We start from the raw sequence: 25,243 nt of genomic DNA, 5'->3' as shown, positions 1-25,243 counted from the left end.
AAGTCTTATGTTTGTTAATTCTCCTAATAAAAAGTTTGTGTTGATGCCTATTCACTCATATTTCTCAAGATGTGTGACCAAATGTGTACCATTGCCTCATTAACCTTTGCCCATGGCCTCTGTTCAGCTCAGTTGATTTATTATGCTGTTGCTTTTTTTCTATAATGACCCTCCCCACCTTTTTTCTCAAGATAATTTAGCCTGGATTCTGAAGAAATTAAAATCCCAGACACTAATATTATTGTTCTCTGTACTTTTGGAGAACATTCTGTGGTCTAGGTGTAATACCACTTCCTATTACTTGGAATCTCACTCAAACTTTGGGGCAAGCCTTCAGGGCATGATTTTCAAGAGATATATTTTACAATTCTCTTCTAACTGAGGAAACTAGAATTCCAGCAGGTGACTAAACTTGCCTAAACCAATTCTATAATGAAGACAAGCTAAGAGTAGAACCTGGGAATTCCTAACCATGGCAGACAACGGAGATCAAGAAATTATCAACCTTCTGTCCACTTCATATAGCTTTGGAGTTTCCTTGTTTAACCTACTGGGTTCCAACTCTTGGCCCCTTTCTATGGTCATCTTACTTCTTATCTATTATGTTAATGTCATGAAAGCTCTAAGAAACAGACGAATAGATTTGTGTCTTTTTACAATGTCAGACATTATTGAATAACAATAAGTTCACAAAGTATAATAGTTTTAATTGTAGTAATTTGTCAAATAATTTTGGTATCTGAGGCTAATGCAGATTATGTAATATTCCAAACTTAATTACTAATATCAACCCTCATATCACAGAGTGCATAGTAAATGTGTATGTCTGTGTGTGTGTGTGTGTGTGTGTGTGTGTGTTCCTTTGTGTGGTTTACAGAATGAATACAAGTTAAAGATGCTATAATGGAGTTCAAGAGATTTCAAAACTGAGTTGATAGAAATGCATATGTAGTCTATATTGATAAAATAATAAACCCAAAGCTGTCTTCATAGAAGAAGCTGATGCTGAGGTCATGGAAGAGTCGGGGTTGAGCACTAAGGTGCAGAGATGAAATCAGCTTCCAGGTAAAAGAGCAGTACCTGGTTGAGACAAGAATAGGCTAGGTCAAGGTGGGTGAACAGGTAGAAGGGTAAGATGAGTCATCAGCAGGGGATCAAGTCAAGCACAAGCACCAAAGACAATTTTGGTCTAGTGGTCCTTAAAACACACACACACACACACACACACACACACACACACACACACACACACACACACTGGATATCAGACGTAAAGTTGGCGATGGGGTTATGTCATTGCAGTAATAGGTGTCCACCACTATGGGGGTCTAGGTGTGAGAGTTATACCTTGTTCAGTTGGCTATATCTGATAAGTTTTGGGGCATGGTTTTCCTGATATGATTTTAATATGCTCATATACTTCTACAGTCTTAATTTATACTAATAACATTATAGGGTGGCAGTCTTTGTCAGTTTACCCAGGAGTACAAACATCATCATAATGCAGGTGTTTATTAACTAGAGTTTCTCAGGGCAAAGCACAGACTGAAAGGCCACTGTTTCACACAATCAGTGGTAACTCAGACTAGGGCACATGCATAATACTTAACTTTTCCTAAGGAGACGCAAAGGATTGTCTGTTCACCCAAGATAAGCAACAAAGACCGACAAGTAAGATTTCATCAAAATCCAATTTGGTGGGACCAATGAGTTTATTCAGCTCTTTTACAAAGCATGAGTGAGGGATTACCTATAGTAGAGTGGGTAACTTCAAAGCAGCCTAGTCCCATCCCACCATAGTTAATGTCTTCATGGAAACTAAACGCACTTTCAATTAACCTTTTCTTCTTATTTAATCTAACATCTTACAGAACCACTTACAACTAATGGAAGACGTTATAGATAGCTGGAATCCCAGGTAAGGTTCTCATGACCCTGCCTAGGGAGTATCAATAACTATTATTACTATTGCTAGACCTGGCTAATCTATATTTTTTCTGTTCTAGTTGACAGAACTACTAGAGGCTAACTCTAAGATGGCATCATGTTAGGAGCTAAAATCTTTAATATAACATTAACTTATGGGACATGTTTATATCAGTAGTAAAACTACTTCTTTGTTGAGTATGTTAGAGAGTATATAGAGTGGATGGGGAAACCTACATGCTTTGTATGTCTCTGATTCATGAAATTTTCTTATTAATGTCCTATCACCTGTAGTTTCTAACCTAGCACTGAAAAGTCATACTTCCCCAGAAGTAAGTGGGCCATCTTATGAGATGACGCCTTTCATTTGTTGTTGAATTTTTATTTATATCCATTAAACCAGAGTATAAATTATTTGTGCATATATCATATTGGTACTCATTCACCTTTTCCTGTTATATCAGCATAACTGATATGCTAATCAATTGTAGATTTTTTGCAATTTTGATTGAATGAGTTATTATCTTTACCGTACAAGTAGACAAACAAATGAAACAAAAAAAATGGAGATTTTCACCCAGAAATCAGTAAACTAACTTAATGTCCTGAAATCACTAACTGAATGTACTGAAATCAGGTGATAAGTCAATTAATAAATAGTGAAGATATGTTTCTATTATTTTTCAAAAGTTCTTAATAGTAACTTTTCTGGACTTCTGGACTAGATTTTAAAAGAAAAAACTTAACAGAAGCAAGTTGTAAACCTTAGGAGCTGCCTAGAGGATGGGAATAGGCAAAAGGGAAGAGAGAAAACCAGCCACTGAGTTAGGCTAGGAGGTCAGTTACATGGAAAAAAAAAAAACCAGCCACATGGAGACTTCATTTGTCTTCAATGGCTTCAGATAAAAAACAAAGCCCAAAGAATCATAAAAACTACTTAGGCTCTGGCCAGCATCTGAAAGAATGAGATAAGAAAAAAAACAAGGAGAAGTTACACATTTCCTCAGGACTCAGAAAAGCATGCAGACCCAATAGAGCCTCATGGAGCAATTGCACCAGGGAGAGAGAATTCTAGGAAGGAAAAGTATATTATCTCATTAAAGGAATAGTTTTTCTCCTACATATTTTTAAGGTTGATCTGCCTTGGTAAGGAGTGATCGCTTCCCCAACTGGAATGCTAGGTCTCTACTCAAACCAGACAGTCCATTCTTAATTTTTTTTTTCTATTAATGGGCCTTAACAACTAATGTGATAGCAATTGAAGCATATACCATTAGCCATTAAAACTGTATTTTATAATAAGCAGTTTTAGTGTAAAGTTTTAGAAAAAAACACAGAATTGACTCTTTTTTGAAACAACTCATACAATACACTAAAACTTGCCTTTATTAATCACCCTACACATGTTTTTTGAGCACCCATTATATTCTACTCACTATGTAAAACACTAAAGATATTAGGGAAATTATTATTTTAAGTCAATGCAATCTATATTTTCAGTGGGTTTATAGTTCATGGGAAAGATAGAGCTTGTGAATGCAAAAATGCAATATTGCCTCTTAATGGACAGACATATATAAAGACATTGTATTTATCTAGAAGATTGGCCAAAAAGAATGGCGTTAGTGGAAGACATAGAAGGATGGATTAGTATTTAAGACATGAGGATATGGTAGTCTAGAAGGAGCAAAGGAGAAGTATTCTAAAAATTCCAAGAGAATAGTGAACCTGGGAAGCTGGGAATGTTCAGTATGCTTCAAAGAGAGCATCTTGAGCACAGTTCCAAACTTTAAAGGAAAATGAAATTGATTTGCACTGGGTCATATTACTTTCTTGGTTATGAATATTCATTGTTCCACCACAAGTTAGTGAATAAAAATTACGTTAGCTTGGTTATATCTAAGAAATATAAAGAAGTCTAGTCAAGAAGAGCAATACTAAATGTTTTACCTGCAGTTGACCACATAGATATGAGTGAGCCATGCAAAGATCATTGAAATGTGTTTCATGTTAACTGACATTCTCAGCTTTCTTGATGATGCAACAGTAATAACACACACTTGTTATTTTAAGCTACTCTTTTAGTTACTGTTTTATTGCTCTGAAGAGACATCATGACCAAAGCAACTTATATAAAAGAAAGCATTTTATTGGGAGTTTGCTTACAGTTTCAGAGGATTAGGCCATGATCATTGTGATGGGAGCATAGCAGCAGGAAGGCATGGTCCTGGAGCAGTAGCTGAGAGCTTACATCTGGATCTGCATGCAGGAGGGAGAGAGATAGTGGGCCTGTCATGGGCTTTTGAAATCTCAAAGTTCACCCTTAGTGACACATCTCCACCAACAAGGCCCCACCTCTCAATCCTTCCCAAACAGATCCAGTCACTTAGGACCAAATATTCAAAACTATGAACCAAGGGAGGCCACCCTCATTCAAGCCACCACAGCTAAGATTTGTCATATTATATAACTCAGAAACATTTAACTGCCTGGCATACATGAGACCACTTGTGTAAAAAACTGAAACCAAACAAAAAGAAAAAAATGAAGACTGATATACTATATTTCTATATGTGCACATTTTTTGTAATGTAACATCTCTGCTGTATTCATTAAAAATTACAGAAATGTGAAGAAATTTCTTGTTATAGACTTGTCTCTAAATTTATGTTATACTCCATTGTGTGTATATAGGTAAATATAGAAATGTAGGTATAGACACTATAAAGAATACAAAAAATCCTCAAATATAAAGTAGTCTCAGATTTTATTTTTTCTTAAATAACTATTTTTGATGGATAATTTCAAGTAAAATAGACACAAAAAGTGAGACTAGCATACAGATAACACACCTCATTGAGCTTTAGTAATTGCCAATGCTTTATTATGTTGTAATTACAAGCTTTGCTTTTTTCTTCTCCTTTTGTCTTTTCTCTTTTCTTTGGATGATATGAGCAGTATTCAAAGAAGTTAAGAACAGAGGTGAAGTTTGTCCATGCACTACTTCAATGTTTAACATGGCTAACCTTTGTTTGTTGCCAAGGGTCTCTTGGCTATGTGCTGACAGCAGAAGCAATATAACAGCATTTGAGATGTAATTAGATTGGAATTTTAAGTTTTGTTTGAAAGGTGCCTGATTCTATTGCTTATATGTACAATTTTTTCCTGCCCTTCTGGCTGTTTCAATGCTGCTCTGGTTTGGGGTTTTTTTCTAAATTTTATTAGTAATTGTATTCTGATGGCTTGTGGTCCACTTTCATTTTATGAAACAATAAAAAAATTGAAAAAGCAGTTGAATCTGCTAGAAATGGTCCTCAATGGGAGATTATTTGTTAAATAATTATGTATGTATGTATGTATTTCGGTATGTTTTGTGTATATGTGTATGTGGGAGGGGGCACATGATCTAGCATCTATGTGGAAGTCAGAGGACAACTTCATGGAGTGAAATCTCTCCTGGCAACTCATGTATGTTCTGAGCTTCAAACTTGGGTCGTTGGCCTCTGCTCTTTCCTTCTGAGCTATGCAATCTTCCTTTTCATATTCTCATATGGTAATAGTTAGAAAAATGATAGCAATGAATGAAATAGCAATCTGCGAGTGATCTATACACGGAAGTTACAGTTCTGCTTCTGGAGCAACAAATAATTGTAAAATTTCTCTCATTTCTTCCACTTGACATAATGAGAAAAAAAAGTTTGATTCAGTTTTCTCTTATAATATATTTCTTAGTAAGCAATTAATGATTAAGGGAAATAATGGTTGGATAGATAGGAAGAAAGCAGTTGTGAATGGTGTGCTGCTTAGCTTTGACTGTCAACTTGACACAACCTAGAATTACCCAGGAAGAGAATCTTAATGAGAAATTATCTAGATCAGGTTGGCCAGTGGGAATGCCTACCAGGGAATATCTTGGTGGTTAATTCACGCAGGAAGACCCACCCAGTTGAGGGAAGTACCATTCTCCAAGCACGGAGGTCCTGAATAGTCCAAGAGAGAAGAAAGTTGGCTGAGTTCAAGTACACAAACAAGGGTTTATGAGTTTATACTCTCTCTACTCTTCACTGTGAATTTGAAAGTTTTAGTTCCTGTCTTGATTTCCCCACAATAACAGACTGTAACATATATTCATAAGTTAAATAAGCCCTTTCTCCTCTAAGTTATTTGTTTTCATGGTGATGTCACAGTATCTGAAATAAAACTAGAATGGATGAAGGAAGGAAAAAGTCTAATTAGTTGGAAATATACTTCTGGGAACAGTAACACTGAAAGAAAATCACAATAAGCCTATAATTAAATGCACAATATTTACATTGCTATTATATTGGTATTTATAACATATATAAGCATAAGATCATATTCTATCACAAATACCTGATGAATCTCCTAGGGTAATCTCATTGAAAATTTTGAATCAAGTCAAAAATTTAAATTAAGTACAAAAACTGAATATGTCAGTATTTGACAAATAGACTTGGCATAGTTCCTAAAGAAACTGACCACACACTAAATTTTTAAATGTAATGTGTAGTGGTAAGATACTTTGTTTAGATTTAGATTTCTATATGTATGAAAAAATGAAATTATTTTTATAGAAATTTATTTGCCATGTTATATTGTTCCAAAGGACAACTCTAATATTTGTGTGTAACTATTACAAAACTCTAATATTTGACCTATATTCATAAACCTTCATTTTTTTCAAAGATCAGTAGAAAACATGGTTATTAAGGTTCAATCTCTTTCTTGTAGCAGTAAGCATTGTAGAATGCTTACCTTTTGGAAAGGACCCACTATCATGACAGTTTCAAATCGTATGTTATAATCAAGTTCTACAGTAACTAAAATGCTCTGATTAGCAGGCCAGAGAATTGGCTCAGTGGTTAAGATACCGGCTGCTCTTGTGGGGGTCTTAAGTTCAATTCCCAGCACCCATAGAGTGGTGCACAGCTGCCTGTAACTCCTATTTCAGGGGATCAGATACCCTCTTCTGACCTCCACAGGGACCAGGCGCACACATGGCAAGCAGATATACAAGCAAGGCAAAACACTCATATAATGAAAGGAAATAAAAGTGTGATTTATTTTAAATATTCTTATTAATAAGAAAGAAAAGAGACAGACAGTTACATCTCAACATTTTCAAGAAAACAGGACCAACCTTACTCAAAACCTACAGAAAATTTTCAAGATTTGTCCAGTTCTAAAGAATTCTATTAAATTAACACTGAACTTTCCATCTCTGTTTCCAAACTTCATGAAATATGCCTCATGTCCCCAGAGATTCCAGCAAAAGCAGCAAAGTTAGGAGAAACCACATAGACAACATAAATTCTGAAAAGCTATATACTGAAATGGAAAATGTATGACTAGTAAAACCAGAAGACTTAGGGTTCCATCTGACTTCTATCCTAACTGACCATTTTTGAACATTCCGGGAAAACTTTCTTAGTCTGTCCCTTCATAGAAAACAAATTGTCCAATGAAATAAGGTAACTGCCTACCGTAAAACATGGTGTGTTATATATTTTTGCATGTATGTGTGTATTTCCAATCTTATATTTACATTTTAATGTCTTACAATGATTTAATTTATGCTGAGAGGTGTAGTCAACAACAAATCTACTTAATGTTTTGTCAATAAAATTAAGCAAAAGAGGCCTCCATATATAATGTTACATTGAGGTGGCACATAGCCCTACTTTGATTTAAACCCTGGCCAATAACTAAACACATTACTTAAGTTAAATACTTTTGACAAATATGTTTAGTGTTTGTAAATAATTTCTCTCTTAAAGTATAATAGAATTAAGAATTACTTTATTTGAAATAAGTTTATAGTATTTCATAATTTAAAGTTAAAAAACAATATAGGGCCGGGCGGTGGTGGCGCACGCCTTTAATCCCAGCACTCGGGAGGCAGAGCCAGGCGGATCTCTGTGAGTTCGAGGCCAGCCTGGTCTCCAAAGCGAGTACCAGGAAAGGCGCAAAGCTACACAGAGAAACCCTGTCTCGAAAAACCAAAAAAAAAAAAAAACAATATAGGAATTATTTCTGAAATTTTGGAACCCTGCATTACTCTGTATTTGAAGGCTTATTTGATGACTTAAGGAAGAACCTCTTGATTTTAGTTTGTTGTGTGTAGTGAAGAGAGCTTGGCAGTGGTTATTGTTCTTACAGGGTTTCAAGATGGGAGAGTAGATTACTCATTCTTTATTCAATTTGTGAATTAATTCATCCCACTTTTGTTTTTCATAGATCCCCTGCACTCTTGCCATTCTTTACTGTTCTGTATGCTGAATCTATGAAGGGTTTCATAGATTACTCATGGCTGTGACCTACTCTGACAGCCCAGGCTAAACCTTCTTCATCTGGCTTGTGTGTTAAGTCTCTATGTTGTCAGAAGATTTCTGTTTACCAGATAATTGTAATCTTTGTATAATCAAGGCTTCAAATATAGGTAATAAAGCCATTTTTATTACATAGTTATCACATGACATGATTTTGAATCTTAGAAGATTAAACACTGTTGAGGGGCCAGATTATATCTGGAGGAGGAATCCCTAAGTGTTATAAGATATTTAGCAATAGCTTTTATCAAAAAACACTTCCTACCAGTTGTCACAACCCTACTTGAAAAAATAGGGCCATGCAAGTTAGTAGTAATACAGATTTTATGTCCTGACTGGAAAACCAAGAAATGGAACTATCTTTTGCAGAAATACCACATAAATTTACAAACTCAGTATAATCTGGAAGGCCACTAAATTGCACTATACTATGAAACTGTTAATGTCTTATCATGTTAACCCATGCCAAGCAAATACTTTTAAATGTATTGATCCTTTTTGGTAACGTGATGCAATTCATCTGATCCACAATTGACTTTCAATAACATTTCAGAATAACTTTAAGTTTATAAATTTTTATTCCATGAAAGCCTTGTATATGCTAATAGAAAAATGAAAAGTGATATTATTGTAATAAGTTTGCATACTTTCTCACTGCTGCAGAAGATGCTTTCCTTTGGAGGACATACAATTTCTGGAATTAACTATTGTCCCAGGAAGCTAATTAGTAACCATTAGGTTTTTTTTTCTTGTCTGTTGACAGAAGGGAAAACAGTAATTGGCATGCTTACCTTCTTGATTATAGCTCTTATATCAATCAGCATCCTTTTCCTAGGGTTCATTATAATTTCACTAGATAATTATGCATTGTTTCCTTCTTCTCATCATTTTTTAACTTTAGATTTGAGTACACACATCAATTTATTTTAAATGCTTAAAATCAGGCATGCAATCAGTTAGAATTCATCCAAAATTCATTTATGCAAAATCTTCAGTGAGATTTTTAAGAGTTTTAAAAATGAAATTAAAAACAATAAAGCAATTTATTTACTCTACATCTACCCATGATATCTGCTATTTACCCTCCAAATTTTTCTTTTTTTTCCTATTTATTTATTTACTGCTAATTTTGCCAGTATTGGTGTTTAGTGGGTATTTGAATGAACTGTGGGATTTTCCATGCTTCTGAGTGAGTCAACCAGGGACATACACAATAGAAACTGGAGCTTAAGATGGAAATATATATGAAAACTAGAGAATCAAAATGCTAACACTGACTCCATTGCTGACTGTGTATTCCTTTTATATTGTTGATAGATTCTTCTTTGAAAACAATAAAAATAGTACTTTTAATTTCTTACCTGGGTGTTTATTGGGATATTGTTAAGTGGCTAAACATAAATTCCATCACTCAATAGTACTTCACAATAAATGCTTTAAGTAAGAACAACTTAAGCAATGATATTCAGTTGGATATGTTCTATATAACAAGGAACTAAGAGAACACTTAACAATTTCACAGTGCTTTGGGTAATCATGACTGATTGTTTGGTTGAAAAATAAACTTGGGAGTCTACTTTTTATTATTGTGAATGATAGTTGAATTAACACAGCTGAATCTCATAATAAATGAATGTGACATTAGCATGAAGTAAGAAACTGAAAAGATCACTTTCTCAGTTTGAGGGACCACAATTACTTACTCATGTGTGACTCAATTTTTGGAATAAAAAATGTTAATAAATACTTAACTAGTTTGCATAGATAAGGTGACTAAACTCATTCATAAAAACTTATTTTGTCAGAGCAGGAAATACTGCCAGCACTTAAAAGCACTTGCTGTGAAAGCATGAGGAATGGAGTTCAGATGCCATCACTGACAGAAAAGCTGGCTGTGGTCCCACATATACCATAACTCCACCACTGAGAAGGACAGAGAAAGGAAGAATTCTGAGGCTTATTGGTAGCTAGGGCCACAACAAAACAAAACAAAAACCCTGTACCTTCAGGTTCATGGAGAGACCCTGTCTCAAAAGGAACAAGATGAAGAGTGACAGAAGAGGAAACCTGACGCTCTCCATTGACCTCCATGTGCATAGGCATGCTCACTGTACAAAATGTGCACATATACCCCATGCACATGTATCATACCCACAAAATATCCCTTGATAGCTATTTATCATTAACATGAATTTATTATGCTGTCTTTTAATATCATTTGATGACATGGTAGTCACATATTTGCTCAGCCTCATAGCTGGAGAATCCTCTTTGACTCATGATATCCATTTGTATCCCACATCTAATCCATCAGTAAATTGTCTTTTGAGATCTACCAAATAAGTACTTAAAGGGAAAAAGTTTTATCATTTCTGCCACCACCATTATGGCCTCTTTGTGAACTATTTCAGTATCCTCCTGCTTGCCTGCCAGCCTGCCTCTCCACTTTGCTCCATTCACCTCAGTCCTGCTAGACTCAAACACCAAGAAAAATGAAAGTTTTGGTACTTAAATGCTAAAACGGTCACTTGCCTTCCCCAAACCCTCAAAAACATTCCTATAGTTTTCAGAAAAATACAAAGTCCTTTTTTAAAAAGAGTTATGCCTGCATTGGTTCATGACTGTTTCTGAACCTCTTTTAAATCTGTTCTTTAACATCCCTCAAACATGCCACGTGCATTCCAGTCTTGTTCTCAAACTGTCCCATACAGACCTCATCTCCTCCTTTCCCAAAGCTCTCTTTCAAATGGTCTTCATTTAGAACAGTCTTTCCTAACTGTTCTCTAAAAGAGCACCTGTGTCAGTTTCTATCTCTTTAGCTGCATCGTTTTTATGATATTTACTATTATCTGCATTGTATTGTGTATGTATTCAAGTAAATGTTTGTTTTATATCTTACTTTTTCAAAGATTTGTTCCCTGAGAGCAGGAATCTTGTCTGTCTCTGCCCTTGTAACTAGAACAGCTTTAAACAAAGAGGAGATACTTAAGAAAGAATTACTGAATGAGTGAATGAATGGATGTCTTCGTTTTATTTTCATTGTAAGCAAAACTTATCAAATTGAGCATAATATTAAGTATCAAATCTAGCCAGATGTAGTTTTTGTTTTGTTTTGCCTTAGCACGTGTGTTTTGTAACTAATAAATGCATTATTAATTATGTCATTTGTCATGGCTCTTAAAACAATATTATTTTGTGTGTGTGGTTAGTGTATACTTTTTTTTTTTTTTTTTTTTGGTTTTTCGAGACAGGGTTTCTCTGTGTAGCTTTGCGCCTTTCCTGGAACTCACTTGGTAGCCCAGGCTGGCCTTGAACTCACAGAGATCCACCTGGCTCTGCCTCCCGAGTGCTGGGATTAAAGGCATGCGCCACCACCGCCCGGCCTTTTCTATTCTTTTATCCTTGAGGCTTCTGAGGCTCCATAGCTGTTGTGCGTCACCACCATTATCATTTGCAACAGAAAGGAGAGAATACATCAAATTCAGAGTATTAGAAACAAATGACAAATAAAGCACCCTTTCTCTCCCAAATGGATTTCTCATGTAACATGTGGATATGTTCTTCTGTCCATCTCTTTCTTTTCCATGGACCATGTATCCAGCTTTCATACAATCTGTGTCCCAGTCCCATCATTAGAAACTATTCAACTACTCCAGGCAAAAGAAAACAGAGTTGAAATCCTACCAGATTCATTAAGATCTCAAACTCTGTGGATGACCCAAATTCTCTTATTTGCTGAGGAAAACTAACAATTATTTGTCAGTTCTTTTAGGTTTAAAAAAAGCCATTCAAAAATGACCCATTATAAAATGGAGTTGGTGTAATTGCCTCAAATGTACTTAATTGTCTATATTTTTGTTGCCAGTTTTAGATGATGAACCTAAAATAAATTCATACAGATTACTCAAATATAATAGTGTGTCAAAAATATGCTCTCCTTTATAAACATCTTTGTTGATAATTCTGAATGCAACCTTTTATCTCTTTGTGTGTTTGTGTGTATGTGCATATGTATGTGTGCACATGGATGTGTGTGTATGTATGCATGTGAAGGCCTGAGTTGAAATTGATTACTTTTTACCGTGTTTTTTCAGACAAGGTCTTTCATTGGACCTGGAGCTCCCTTAATGGCTGTTCTGGCTGGACAATGAGCTCCAGGGGTCCTCCTGTCACTGCCTTCCAATCACTGGACTGACAAGCACATTCTGCTGCACATGGCTTTTTACGTGGGTGCTGGTGATCCAAACTAGAGTGCTTATACTTGGAGCTATCTAGCACTTATGTTGCTAGAGTTTTTCTGCCTGGCCCACAGTCAGGGCAAATCTCTCTCACCCGCCAGTCCCAAGCCGCTCAAACCCGATCAAGTAAACACAGAGACTTATTTTGGTTACAAACTGTATGGCCGTGGCAGGCTTCTTGCTAACTGTTCTTAGACTTCTTGCTAACTGTTCTTACAGCTTAAATTAATCCATTTCTATTAATCTATACCTTGCCACGTGGCTTGTGGCTTACCGGTACTTTACATCTTCCTTGTCCTGATGGCGGCTGGCAGTGTCTCCCCTCCCAGCTTCCTGTTTTCTCGATTTTCCTCTCTGTTAGTCCCGCCTATACTTCCTGCCTGGCCACTGCCAATCAGTGATTTATTCATTGACCAATCAGTAACACATTTGACATACAGACCATCCCACAGCACACTTACCCATGGAGCTATCTCCCTTCACCTCCTTTATTTATACCTTAGTGCTTATTATTTTAGTCACTTGATAAATACTCATGAAATTGAATTATGGGTATGAATACATGGGTTGTAAGCTTGGTGAGTGAGGAACTCCAATTTTTGAATTTAATATTTGAGTCATTCTATAATCACAGTACATTGTGTGACACATTTAAAGCTATTCAGAATTTATTTGTAGATTGAATTCTTAAAGATAAATAATTTTCCCTGCCTTGCAAAGTGCTGTGTGAAGTATGAATAATTTTTGAATTCAGATTCTAAATAACTTTGAACCTTTAGTTAAATATTCAGTTCATTATTTCAAAAATAATATTTTGCTTATGAGGGTAAAAAGAATTCTAAGTGCTATTGTCCCAAATATTGATAGATACAATTAGAGCATATTTATTTTGCCTCCACTCTACATAGTTATTTATTCTATTATCTTATTGCATCTTCATATGAACCCATGCAGAAAGTCTATTTATGTCACACATTACATATAAGAAGACTAAGTTCACAAGATGTTAAATACATTATCCAACTTACCAAAACAATAAGCAAAATTAAGAATTATTAAGTCCATGTGTATGATCTTCTCTATTCTACCAAAACACTTCTAGGAGACAAAGTGGAAAGGAAACTAATTAAAATACATTATAGAAATTATCTAAGATCATTAAAGAACAAATTTTGTGGTAGGATCAGTGTAGGAATGCAAGAAATGTTGAGTGTGCTTGGTAATATTTGAGGGACTAGAGAGGCAATTGTTACACAGAGAAAAGTGTGTTTATGCTACATACTTTGCATTTCCATGTTCTGTAAGAGCCTTAGACAGAACTGAGAATCCTGGACATATTACTCTGATTTATTGTCTTCTGTATGTAAGGAGAAAGGATTCAGCTTTTCACTGCCACATAAGTTAAAGGCAGAAGAAGTGAACAAATCAGAAATCTCTGAATTGTCAGGCATGGTGGCACACACCTTTAATGCCAGCACTTGGGAGGCAGAGGCAGGTGAATCTCTATGAGTTGGAGGCCAGCTTGGTCTACAAAGTAAGTTTCTAGACAGCCTGTTACATAAAGACAGGGCTGTTACATAAAGAAACCCTGTCTCAAAAACATAACAAAACAACAAAAACAACAGAGCTATGAATATTTAAGGAATAGTAACATAGATGAAGCACCAGTTCTGCAGACATTTTTAGTTACTGACTTCTAGATGTTTCTCTAAACTGGTGCTCAGCAAGCAAATGGAATGACCTTAAAATTCTGCTTTTATATAGAACCAATTTGTCAACTGAGACATGTTAGTAGGAGAAAGCTCACATCATTTTAATGACTATATTAGCTTTAATGTTGTTGATACAATATTCTTTTGTTTTCTTTTCTTTTTATTATTAAGAAATTTTCTATTCATTTTACATACCAACCACAGATCCCCCCTCTCTTCCCTCCTTCTGCCCCTCAGCCTTTCCCCCAAAACTCTCCCCCCATTCCAACCTTCTCCAAGGCAAAGCCTCTCATGGGGAGTCAGCAGAACCTGGTACATTCAGTTGAGGCAGGTCCAAGCCCCTCCGCCTGCACCAAGGCTACACAAGGTCTCTCCCACCATAGGCACTGGGCTCCAAAAAGCCCACTCATGCACCAGGGATGAATCCTGATCCCACTGCCAGGGGCCCCTTAAGCAAGTCATGCTAAACAACTGTCTTACTTATGCAGAGGGCCTAGTCCAGTCCCATGGGGGCTCCATGGCTATTGGTCCACAGTTCATAAGTTTCTACTAGTTTGGCCTGGTCTTCTCTGTACGTCTTCCCATTGTGATCTCAATGTCCCTTGGTCATAGAATCCCTCTTCTCTCTCATTGACTGGACCCCTGGAGCTCTGCCTGGTGCCCTGCTGTGGATCTCTGCTGGATGAAGTTACTGGATGAAGGCTCTATGATGACAGTTAGGGTATTCACCAATCTGATTACTGGCCTACTGGCCAGCTCAGGCACCCTCTCCACTATTGCTTGTAGTCTAAGGTTGGGGTCATCCTTGTGGATTCCTGAGAACTTCACTAGCACCCTGTTTCTCCCTGTTCCCATGAAGCCTTCATTTATCATGGTATCTCTTTCATTGCTCTCCCACATTGTCCCTGTTCCAACTCTAACTTCCCATTCCCTTATGTTCTCATCCCCCATCCCTTGCCCTTCATTACCCCCCCACCCCTGGTTTGCTCATGAAGATCTAATCTATTTCTCCTTTGCAGGATGATCCACGTGTCTCTCTTAGGGTCCTCCTTGTTAGCTAGCTTCTCTGGAGCTGTGGGTTGTAGTCTGGTTATCCTTTGCTTTACATCTAGTATCCACTTATGAGTGAGTTCGTACTATGTTTGTCCTTCTGCATCTGGGTTACCTCACTCAGGATCATACTTTCTAGTTCCATCCATTTGCTTGTAAATTTCATGATGTCATTTTTTTTACTGCTGAGTAGTATTCCATTGTGTATATGTGCCACATTTTCCTTATCCATTCTTTGGTTGAGGGGTAACTAGATTGTTTCCAGATTCTGGCTATTACAAATAATACTGCTATGAACGTAGTTGAGCATGTGTCCTTGTGGTATGACTGATCATTCCTTGGGTATATGCCCAAGAGTGTTATAGCTGGGTCCTGAGGTAGTTAGATTTCCAATTTTCTGAGAAACCACCATACTGATTTCCAAAGTGGCTGTACAAGTTTGCACTCCCCCCAACAGTGGAGGAGTATGCGCCTTGTTCCACTTCATCTCCAACATAAGCTGTCATCAGTGATTTGATCTTAGCCATTCTGACAGGTTTAAGATGGTATCTCAGAGTCATTTTGATTTGCATTTCCCTGATAACTAAGAATGTTAAGCAATTCCTTAAATGTCTTTCAGCCATTTGAGATCTTCTGTTGAGAATTTTCTGTTTAACTCTGTAGCCCATTTTTTGATTGGATTATTTGATATTTTGATGTCTAGTTTCTTGAATTCTTTATATATTTTGGAGATAAGCTCTCTGTCAGATGTGGAGTTGGTGAAGATCTTTTCCCATTCTGTAGGCTGTCCTTTTGTCTTATTGACCATGTCCTTTGCCCTACAAAAGCTTCTCAATTTCAGGAAGTCCCATTTATTAATTGTTGCTGTCAGTGTCCTGTAGACAAATGCTAAATGGTCTTATTCCATAAAAAACACGGAGCCAGATATTGGGGAGAAAACCTGAGAGATCAGAGAAATAGGACAAGCCACAAGCCACCTCACCTCACCGACACCTCAGCTTCCAAAGAGTCCTACTTCCTGTATATCCACTCCTATATGCCTTGCTGTTCTGTTACCTCATTTGCTCTCTCTGTCCAGCTACATCACTTCCTCTTCCTGCCTAGCTCTGTCGCTTCCTCTCTGTACAGACCTCCAGACCTTTATGGTTAACTAGTGCTGGAATTTAAGACATGTGCCACCATGCCTGGTTCAGTTCTCAGTGTGGCCTTGAACTCACAGATATTCAGACAGATCCCTGCCTCCCGAATGCAGGGTTAAAGGCATGTGCTACCATTGCCTGACTTCTATGTTTAATATAGTGGCTGGCTTTTTCCTCAGATCCTCAGATAAACTTTATTGGGTTGCACAAACAAAATATCACCACAGTGTCTGTGCTACTGGTGTTATATTTAGGAAGTGGTCTCCTATGCCAATGTGCTCAAGACTACTTCCTACTTTCTCTTCTAACAAGTTCAGCGTAATTGGATTTATATTGAGGTCTTTGATCCATTTGGACTTGAGTTTTGTGCATGGTGACAGATATGAATCTATTTGCAATCTTCTACAGGTTGACATCCAGTTATGCCAGCACCATTTGTTGAAGATGCTTTCTTTTTTTCTTTTGTGCAGTTTTGGCTTCTTCGTTAAAAATCAGGTGTTCATAGGGGTGCAGATTGATGTCAGGGTCTTCAATTTGATTCCATTGGTCCACATGTCAGTTTTTTGCCAGTACCAAGCTGTTTTTATTACTGTAGCTCTATAGTAGAACTTCAGGTCAGAGATTGTGATGCCTCCAGAGGTTGCTTTATTGTACAGGATTCTTTTAGCTATCCTGGATTTTTTTGTTTTTCCATATGAAATTGAGTATTGTTCTTTCCAAGTCTGTGAAGAATTGTGTTGGGATTTTCATAGGAATTGCATTGAATCTGTAGATTGCTTTTGCTAAGATTGCCATTTTTACTATGTTAATCCTACCTATCCATGAGCATGGGAGATCTTTCCATTTTCTGATATTTTCTTCAATTTCTTTCTTCAGAGACTTAAGGTTCTTGTTATATAGGTCTTTCACTTGCTCAGCTAGAGTTACCCCAAGGTATTTTTTATTATTTGTGGCTATTGTAAAGGGTGATGTTTCTCTGATTTTTTTCTTAGCCTATTTATCATTTGTATATAGGAGGGCTACTGATTTTTTTGAGTTAATCTTGATACAATACTCTAATGAATAAAATGAGGGCCTGAACATAATTTTGTTGATGGATACAAAGCTAGATGTAATGCATAGCTCATGAAAGGAATAGTTCTATTATAATTGTGCTTTGGGGAGATAAAATATGATTATCATTTAAAAATCATACTGTGTTTCATATCACTACTCTTGTATATGGTCTTGTTTTCCTGTGATTTCAGTTAATGGGTGAGTTTACATGTTTTTATACATGTAAGTGAAAGAAAAGTGTCCACAGATATGTTGTCTTCTTGACAGCAAAAAATGACTTGATTTTCCTCATGAGTAATTACTTTCAGAACTAGAAGATCTAGTGCAAGTTTGCAAACAGAGAAAATATATGCTTGTCTAGGATTTATTTTCACTGGCCATCAGACCTCCTGCCTTTTTCCCAGTTCTGTCATCTCCCAATTCAATTCATAAACTAATATGTATTAAGGATAATAAGCCAAAAAGGGTCATTCTGTGAATGTTCTTCATTTGTGGAAATGAATTTGGTTAGACTCAAAATACTGGGAAACTGAGTTACATCATAACCTTAGTGACCACCTCGTATTCACAGTCATTGTAGTAGGGGGTCAGATCAGCAGTTCAACTGTTGTACTACCCACAAAGACTCATTCAAATTTAGCAAAGAAGGTAAATCATAAGAGAAATATTTCAAACTGGTATCCATTATAACATAACACCGAAACGTGACAATTTTAGATTTTGACAGATTGCATTGCAACAGCTCTCTGCTTGGTGTTGTAATGACTTAATTGCAAGTTTTCACTGTGTAGCAGCTTTTACACACCTTGAGGGGAGACTGTAGGACAGACTTCTCAAAGAGCACAGAACATAATGTTAAGAAGGAAAGAGCTGCTGAAGACTTGAGCTTCAAACTGCCTTGCTATTGGCAAAGCCTTTGACCTTTTTGCACCTCAGATTCTTGGTCTTCAGAACAAATTAGTTGAATTAGTCCAAGATGTTTTATTATTAAACTACAGATCAATGTGAGTTATAGTGAATCCTCTAAAATAAAAAACAACCACAGTGTTTGGCAGATTATAATATTATACATGCAAATATATGTATATATGTACACACACACATATATAAAATTTGCCTGGTCAAAATGTTGGAATGACACAATGACTATTATTAAAAACAAGAAAAAATGTTCACCAGACTGTGGATAAGATAAATCTTTATACTCTGGTAATAAGAATGTAAATTAGTACAGCCACTATAAAAAAAATTGGATGTTGCTCAAAGAACTGAAAAATACAACTGCCATGTGACCCAACTATACCAAGAGTGCCATATACTTATGTCTTCTTATTGTGGTACTATCATTCACAGTACACAGGATATATAATTAGCCTTGGTGCTCATTAATAGAGAAATAGTTAAAGAGAATGTGATACAAGCACAATGGATCAAAATCATTAAATAACGTTACTTTCACCAAAATACATAGTCCTGGAAATATATAATAGTAAGTGAAAGTGTCTAGCTACAGGAAAAAAATTGTATGCATTCTGTCACATATAGCAAACGTAGAACAGATAAACAAACAAGAAACAGGACAACATTACCTGAAAATAGAAGGCAGGCATTTAGAGAAGGGGAAGATATTGTGATATTTTGTTTATGTTCTAACAAATAAAGCTTGTCTAGTGATTAGAGGGCGGAGCTAGCCACTAGTTCACCATAGAGGTCAGGTGGTGGTGGCTCATATCCTTAATCCCAGCACTTGGGGGTTCACATCTTTAACCCTGGCACAGTTGCGAAGTGGAGAGAAGAATATAAGGCTAGTGGAGACAGGATCTCCTGCCCATTGGATCTGAGATTTTGTAGAGGTAAGAAGTTTCTAGTGCTGCTGTTCTGCTTCTCTGATAAGCTTTCACCTTAGCTATCTGACTCCAGGTTTATATTGTTAAGACTGATTAGGATGGCACTTCAGGAAGAAGATGGAAAGAGGTGAGACAGTGAAAGAGGGGATTAGGGAGATTATACAGGATCAAAGCATAACATGTATATGTATGGCAATACCACAGCCAAATTCATTAATGTGTAAAAATTAATATGATTAAATAAGTATAACATAATATCAAGAGGGAATTTTTGATAAATTAAAAACTAAACTAGGTGTGATGGTGACCACACAAAATTTCAGTACAAAAAGGCATGTATTTTATAGTAAGATGAACACTATGTAAATCATTTGAGTTAGGAATGTGGCTTTAACATTAAAAATAAAGACAATAAACAGAATTTTTAACTCCAACACCCTATGATCCTATGACAGGTTTGAAGAATTTATTTGTTAACTTGTACTTTGTCACACTCCAAAATATGAAAAATCAAGGTTATAACATTATGCCAAAGAGGCAGATAGGCTAAGGTAAAGAACCACAAAAGCACTTTATATTTCTGACCACGTGATACATATAGATTTTAGTTTCTTTCTCTACAGATCTCACCCTCTTATCACAGACTAATGTGGGATATGTTTATAGAAGGAACACTTTTCTCAGTTGCTTTTAATGTAAACTGTCAAATTATCTACTGCTAACTACACAGTCATGAGATTTATGAACTGAGTAAATTTACTGAACAAACTATTTTAGTATTTTGTGCGTCATGTACATTATTTTGGTAAATCATCATGTGATGTTCAAGTTCACTGAAAAGCTGTCTCTAAAAGCAGGGTTGCCTCCTTCCCACATCAAACTCAAGCATGGTTGTCTCAGAGTGACCTTCAAGACCCCTTATTTGGGCATGGGCTGTCTCCTCCCCCACAACATAGTGACAGAAACTGCAAAACAACCCAGACATAAAATATCGTGTCTTTGAGAACATCTAGAAAGTAAACAATTTTCAGGAGATGTTCCTATCATATTCAATCATAGAAAAGTACCTGTAGTGAGAAAGAAAAGCCCAGAGTTCAGCCATGGGTGTTCTGCCAAGGGGAGCTCAGCCATAGAGAACTTCCTCTTGCCTCAGTTCTGCAGTTGTGTTCTGCTGGATATTGTGAGCACCAAATAAATGATATCATCTTTGTCTGTGTTCTTTTACTCAGAAGCCTCATATGAGGGACATTTTGCTCTAACCAGGATTCTATTGGGAACTTCAGGTTAAAGGGGACTCCTTCGTATTTTTGATAGATATTTGTGTATCTCTCATTTGATAATGCCACTTTTTCCTGTTATTTGTTCTTTTCCTGAAAGGAATCTGCACTGTTCAAGACTCTATTGGGACTTCCAGCTGACTACTTTAAGGGGACTTCATCGTTTAGTTTCTACTGGGTATTTTGAGTACCAAGTTGATGATATTTTACTAGCTATCTAAGATTTATTTTTTATTATTTTTAATTATGTGGGGCGTAGACATATGACTGTCCAAGGAGGCTGGAGGCCTCAGATTCTTTGTAGCTGGAGTCATACACTATTGTGAGACACCTGAAGATCAGGTCCTCTGGAAAAGGAGTAACCATCTCTCTAATTCCCTATCTTATTTGGCTATCTATGTATCATTTATCTATCTCTACTATTTCTTCTTTTAATTTGGCTTACTCTAGACTTAATAGGCTCACTCATTCAAAACCAAAAGAATAGCTACCATAATTCATTCTCTGGACCATATAGAGCACATGATTATTTTTTAAGTTTACTATAATAATTTGATGGAAGAGTTTAAGAAATGTGACTTGTTAGTCCATTAATGACATATTTTGCCAACATTCAGCAAATAAACAGATTATTTAGTTGTCATGAGAATTACGTTTGTTGTAGCATGAATCTTAAAAAGTCTTATTAATAAAAACAAACCTGGTGCCAGGTATTGGGATAAACGCTGAAAGATCAGAGAAACAAAACCAGCCACAGATAACCTTACCTCACCAAATCCTCAGCTGATCTCATTTCCTCACACTGGAAGTCTCATCCGAATGGATCTCAGCTGAACTGCTGATCAAAATTCTAAAAGCTTAACCAGGCTCTAGTTCCTGGTTTTCATGTCTCATATACCTTTCTGCTTCCTGCCATCACTTCCTGGGATTAAAGGTGTGTGTCACCATGCCTGGCTTTTTACAGTGTGGCTTTGAACTCTTAGAGATCTGGATGGTTCTCTGCCTCCAGAATGCTAGGATTAAAGGTGTGTGTGCCACCATTTTCTGGCCTCTATGTCTATCTAGAGGCTGTTCTGTTCTCTGACCCCAGATAAGTCTATTAAGGTGCACAATATTTTTGGGGACACAATATACCACCACAGTATGTTAAGATAATTTTAAGCGTGAAATAAAAGCATTAAAGTTAATCAGAGAAAATTCATATCTTTGAGAATTTTAATGCAACATTTCATTCTATTACCCAAACTTTCTGTACACCTTTATTTCCAGAACCTAAATAGTAATAAAGATGAATAAATACTGTGCTCAATTAGTTATAAACAGAAGGAATCAAAAACTCTGAAAATACCTCTGTTTTTCTGACTTGGTGTGCATCATTTTTTTTTTTTTTGCAGTAACCATTTTTTGGTTAAAGAGAGATGGAGACGAGCTTCTAAAGCAGCCTAAATTCTTGAATCCTCTGCTGATAAGTGCATGTAGCCAAGTCCTGGCTGCTCTACCTAGACCAGCCTTCCAGTTATCAACCAAGCTGGAATGTGTTCCTGGCAAAGAAGAAAGAAAGTCCTCGAAGCACAAACATTTAGTTCAGCAACCATTAATTGATCATTTCTGTACTTGCGGAAGAGTACAAGTTACAGTGACGAGTTTCAAGGGACCTGGGCAATTCAGTTGGACAGGGTCAGAGGAAGGCTTCATAAAGAACTATTTGTTTATAGTCCAGAGAATCTAGTTTGGCAAGAAATGAAGTATAGAGTGTGAAGCATCTCTCCATAGAGAGCTTCTTCACAGCAAATGGTTTGATTTATTGGCTTATAATTGAAATTGACAAGAGCACAGAAAAGAAATGTGTAGAAACTTAAATTCAAAGAGAATATGGCATGTAAATTAGCAACAAATGCCACAAAATGTAACAGATAGTAATAGTAAAGCTTTTGGTCTAAGATGAAAATAAGGCCTAAAACTATTTGCTATGTGTGGGAGTTCATTTTTATACTTACACAAATTTAATGCTACATTGCCTCCTGATTTAGATAATATATATGTAGGAAATAATTGCTAAATTATGTATTTTGAAGCAAAATGATTAACATATGGAAAACAAGAATGGAATTAACAAGAATTATATCATACTATGTCAAAAAATCATAGTATTTGTCACATATATTTCTTTTTTTTTTTTTTTTTTTTTTTGGTTTTTCGAGACAGGGTTTCTCTGTGTAGCTTTGCGCCTTTCCTGGTACTCGCTTTGGAGACCAGGCTGGCCTCGAACTCACAGAGATCCGCCTGGCTCTGCCTCCCGAGTGCTGGGATTAAAGGCGTGCGCCACCACCGCCCGGCAGTCACATATATTTCATATAACTTTCACACAGTACAAAGTCTAAAACGCTCCTTCAAAACAAAAAGCAAAGTACAAATTGAAGAAAAATGGACACAAGTTCTAAAGGACTGATCAGTCCTGATTCTGTGACTGACAATGCCATGTGAATATCACCCTGTGTTATATTTTACTCTTGTACAATCTAATATCTTTTCGATTTGCTTGAGGTTACTACCTGAAAGCGGAAGTCATTATTTGATAGAGTGCTTTGACACTATTTTAATAAATGTTTGAGAAAATTAACTGTGTTCTTTCCTTCAGTTCATGCAGTATAACTGTAAGTGTCTGTATTATTATTTTTGTTGTTTTTCAGCTCCTCTAACTGATAAGCCACCCAAGCTTCTGTATCCTGTAGAAAGTAAACTAACAATTCAGGAGACTCAACTAGGTGAGTAACTCTTCATTTCTACTTAATATGCCTTTTCTCAATATATTTCAATAGCTAAATAAGTCTAAATCACAGGCATGTTATATTCTAAACTGTAAAGACCATTCCCTGCAATACATCCTTTGGAACCAAACCCTACATATAATATTTAAATGGATATTGGGAAGGAGATAGATAAGCTTAAGATTTTAATATTATTGTGCATATTTTAGCCTCAAGGTATAATGGTTGAATTGGTTTTAAAATACACAGTATGGAAGTACGTGAGGAATAATACTCCAAAATACATTAAAATACAATTTTGAAATTGAGAAAAAGTTGCAAGTTCATCGAAATTAATGTCAGTAATATAAAAAAATGTTAAAAATTTAATCCAAGCCAGATATAAATGTCTGTGATAGAGTATTTGCTTAGCATTACAGGGCCTGAGGTTTGAGCTCTAGTACTGAATATTACTATTTTAGAAGTATAATGCTAAATTCTCACGAGTGGTCATGTTTAAATACACATTGCAACAAATTCTGCAAACATGTATTTCTAAGAAATTGGGTAAAACTTGAAACATCTTGGGTCAAGAACAAAGAAGTTTATGATAGTAGTTAGATATAGTGAAAGTGGTAACATGCTAATTACATTTTTCATATTATATTAACAAAGTATGAGCAAGTCACATTTGATAAACAAACTAGTAGACTTGGACATGAAATTATAGACACAATACACTTGCCATAAATATGAAATTGTATATAAACTGGAATTGTAACATATTTATTTTGGAAGAAATATGAGATTTTTGCCTAATTTGGGTATATACAGTTATATCAAATCTCCTCTTAATTTTTATATATATATATATATATAATATATTATTTTCATTGCATTTTTATTTTATTTCAAATGTTCAATGAAGAGAAATAGGTAGATGACAGACATAGAACAAATTTCTGTAGAAATGTATTCACTTGTAGTGATTAAGTTAAAAAGGATTTTCAAACATATAGTTCAATTGTATATTCATATTGTTAAGGAACTCTTACATAAATAATTCAAGAATGAAAATGCACTTAATTTTTACAACTGGAAAGAATTTGTTGTTCATTTAGCTATTAATTCCTAACTTGAATTTGGAAAAATAATGTGTATCAATTTTCTAAAGAAAGCTTAAAGACATGATGATCTTTACTAATAACACAAACACATTATGCTGCACAAAGATATGGTAATGGTTTGGGAACCACTGAATTTCTTATAGTAGGAATGTTTATGCTTAGTAACTTAAAGGATGCACATATATATGGTATATACAGTTAAGGAAGTTAATATGCTGCTTTGATAGCAAATCTGAGCCTTCTGGACTCATGTTATGTTCATAAAAGTAATACAATGATTGATATTTTGAGATGGGAGACTATAGATAGTATTAAAACAATATCATAAATAAAGCAAATAAATAAACTAAAATTTTATCTAACTCTTTGTTCGGGTTATTGTGTATTTAGTTTATTATAATTTATTACTAGTTTAGAAATAAATCTTGAAATATGAATTCTCATGCGTGACCATGCTTAATGATATCTTATGATAACATCTAGAAATGCATGTTTCTCAGAAGTTATATACAATTCTTGGAATAAGAAGGAGGGTTTATAATAACAGTTAGTTGTAGTGAATATAACAAAATGAAATTTTAAGGTTCTAATTATATGTATTTTCTAGACAACATAATTAAGTGAATTTTATGATTGATGCTCGCCTGTTGGGTTTTTGTTTTTGTTTTCATGATCCATAATTTGGAATGACCCAAATTGGTCTTTACCTCTTAACTTTCATAAATGGAATAATGTGTAAAGTTGTTTTTAATATTACTTGAGAGAAATCATAAA

General features: G+C 35.7%; 1 protein-coding gene across 1 annotated transcript in view; it reads left to right on the top strand.

Moving 5' to 3' along the window:
• Il1rapl1 (interleukin 1 receptor accessory protein like 1) overlaps positions 1-25,243 on the top strand; it is a 1,314,477-nt gene that overhangs the window by 1,000,449 nt on the left and 288,785 nt on the right. The window contains exon 6 of the mRNA XM_052732411.1: positions 23,286-23,360. Within this exon, the coding sequence (XP_052588371.1) occupies positions 23,286-23,360 (75 nt within the window). The remainder of the gene's footprint in view (positions 1-23,285; positions 23,361-25,243) is intronic.

The sequence above is a fragment of the Peromyscus californicus genome, unplaced genomic scaffold (assembly GCF_007827085.1).
Source record: "Peromyscus californicus insignis strain IS unplaced genomic scaffold, ASM782708v3 Scaffold_10__1_contigs__length_136768540, whole genome shotgun sequence".
Taxonomy (NCBI): domain Eukaryota; kingdom Metazoa; phylum Chordata; class Mammalia; order Rodentia; family Cricetidae; genus Peromyscus; species Peromyscus californicus.
This window is presented reverse-complemented; position numbering and strand designations above follow the sequence as displayed.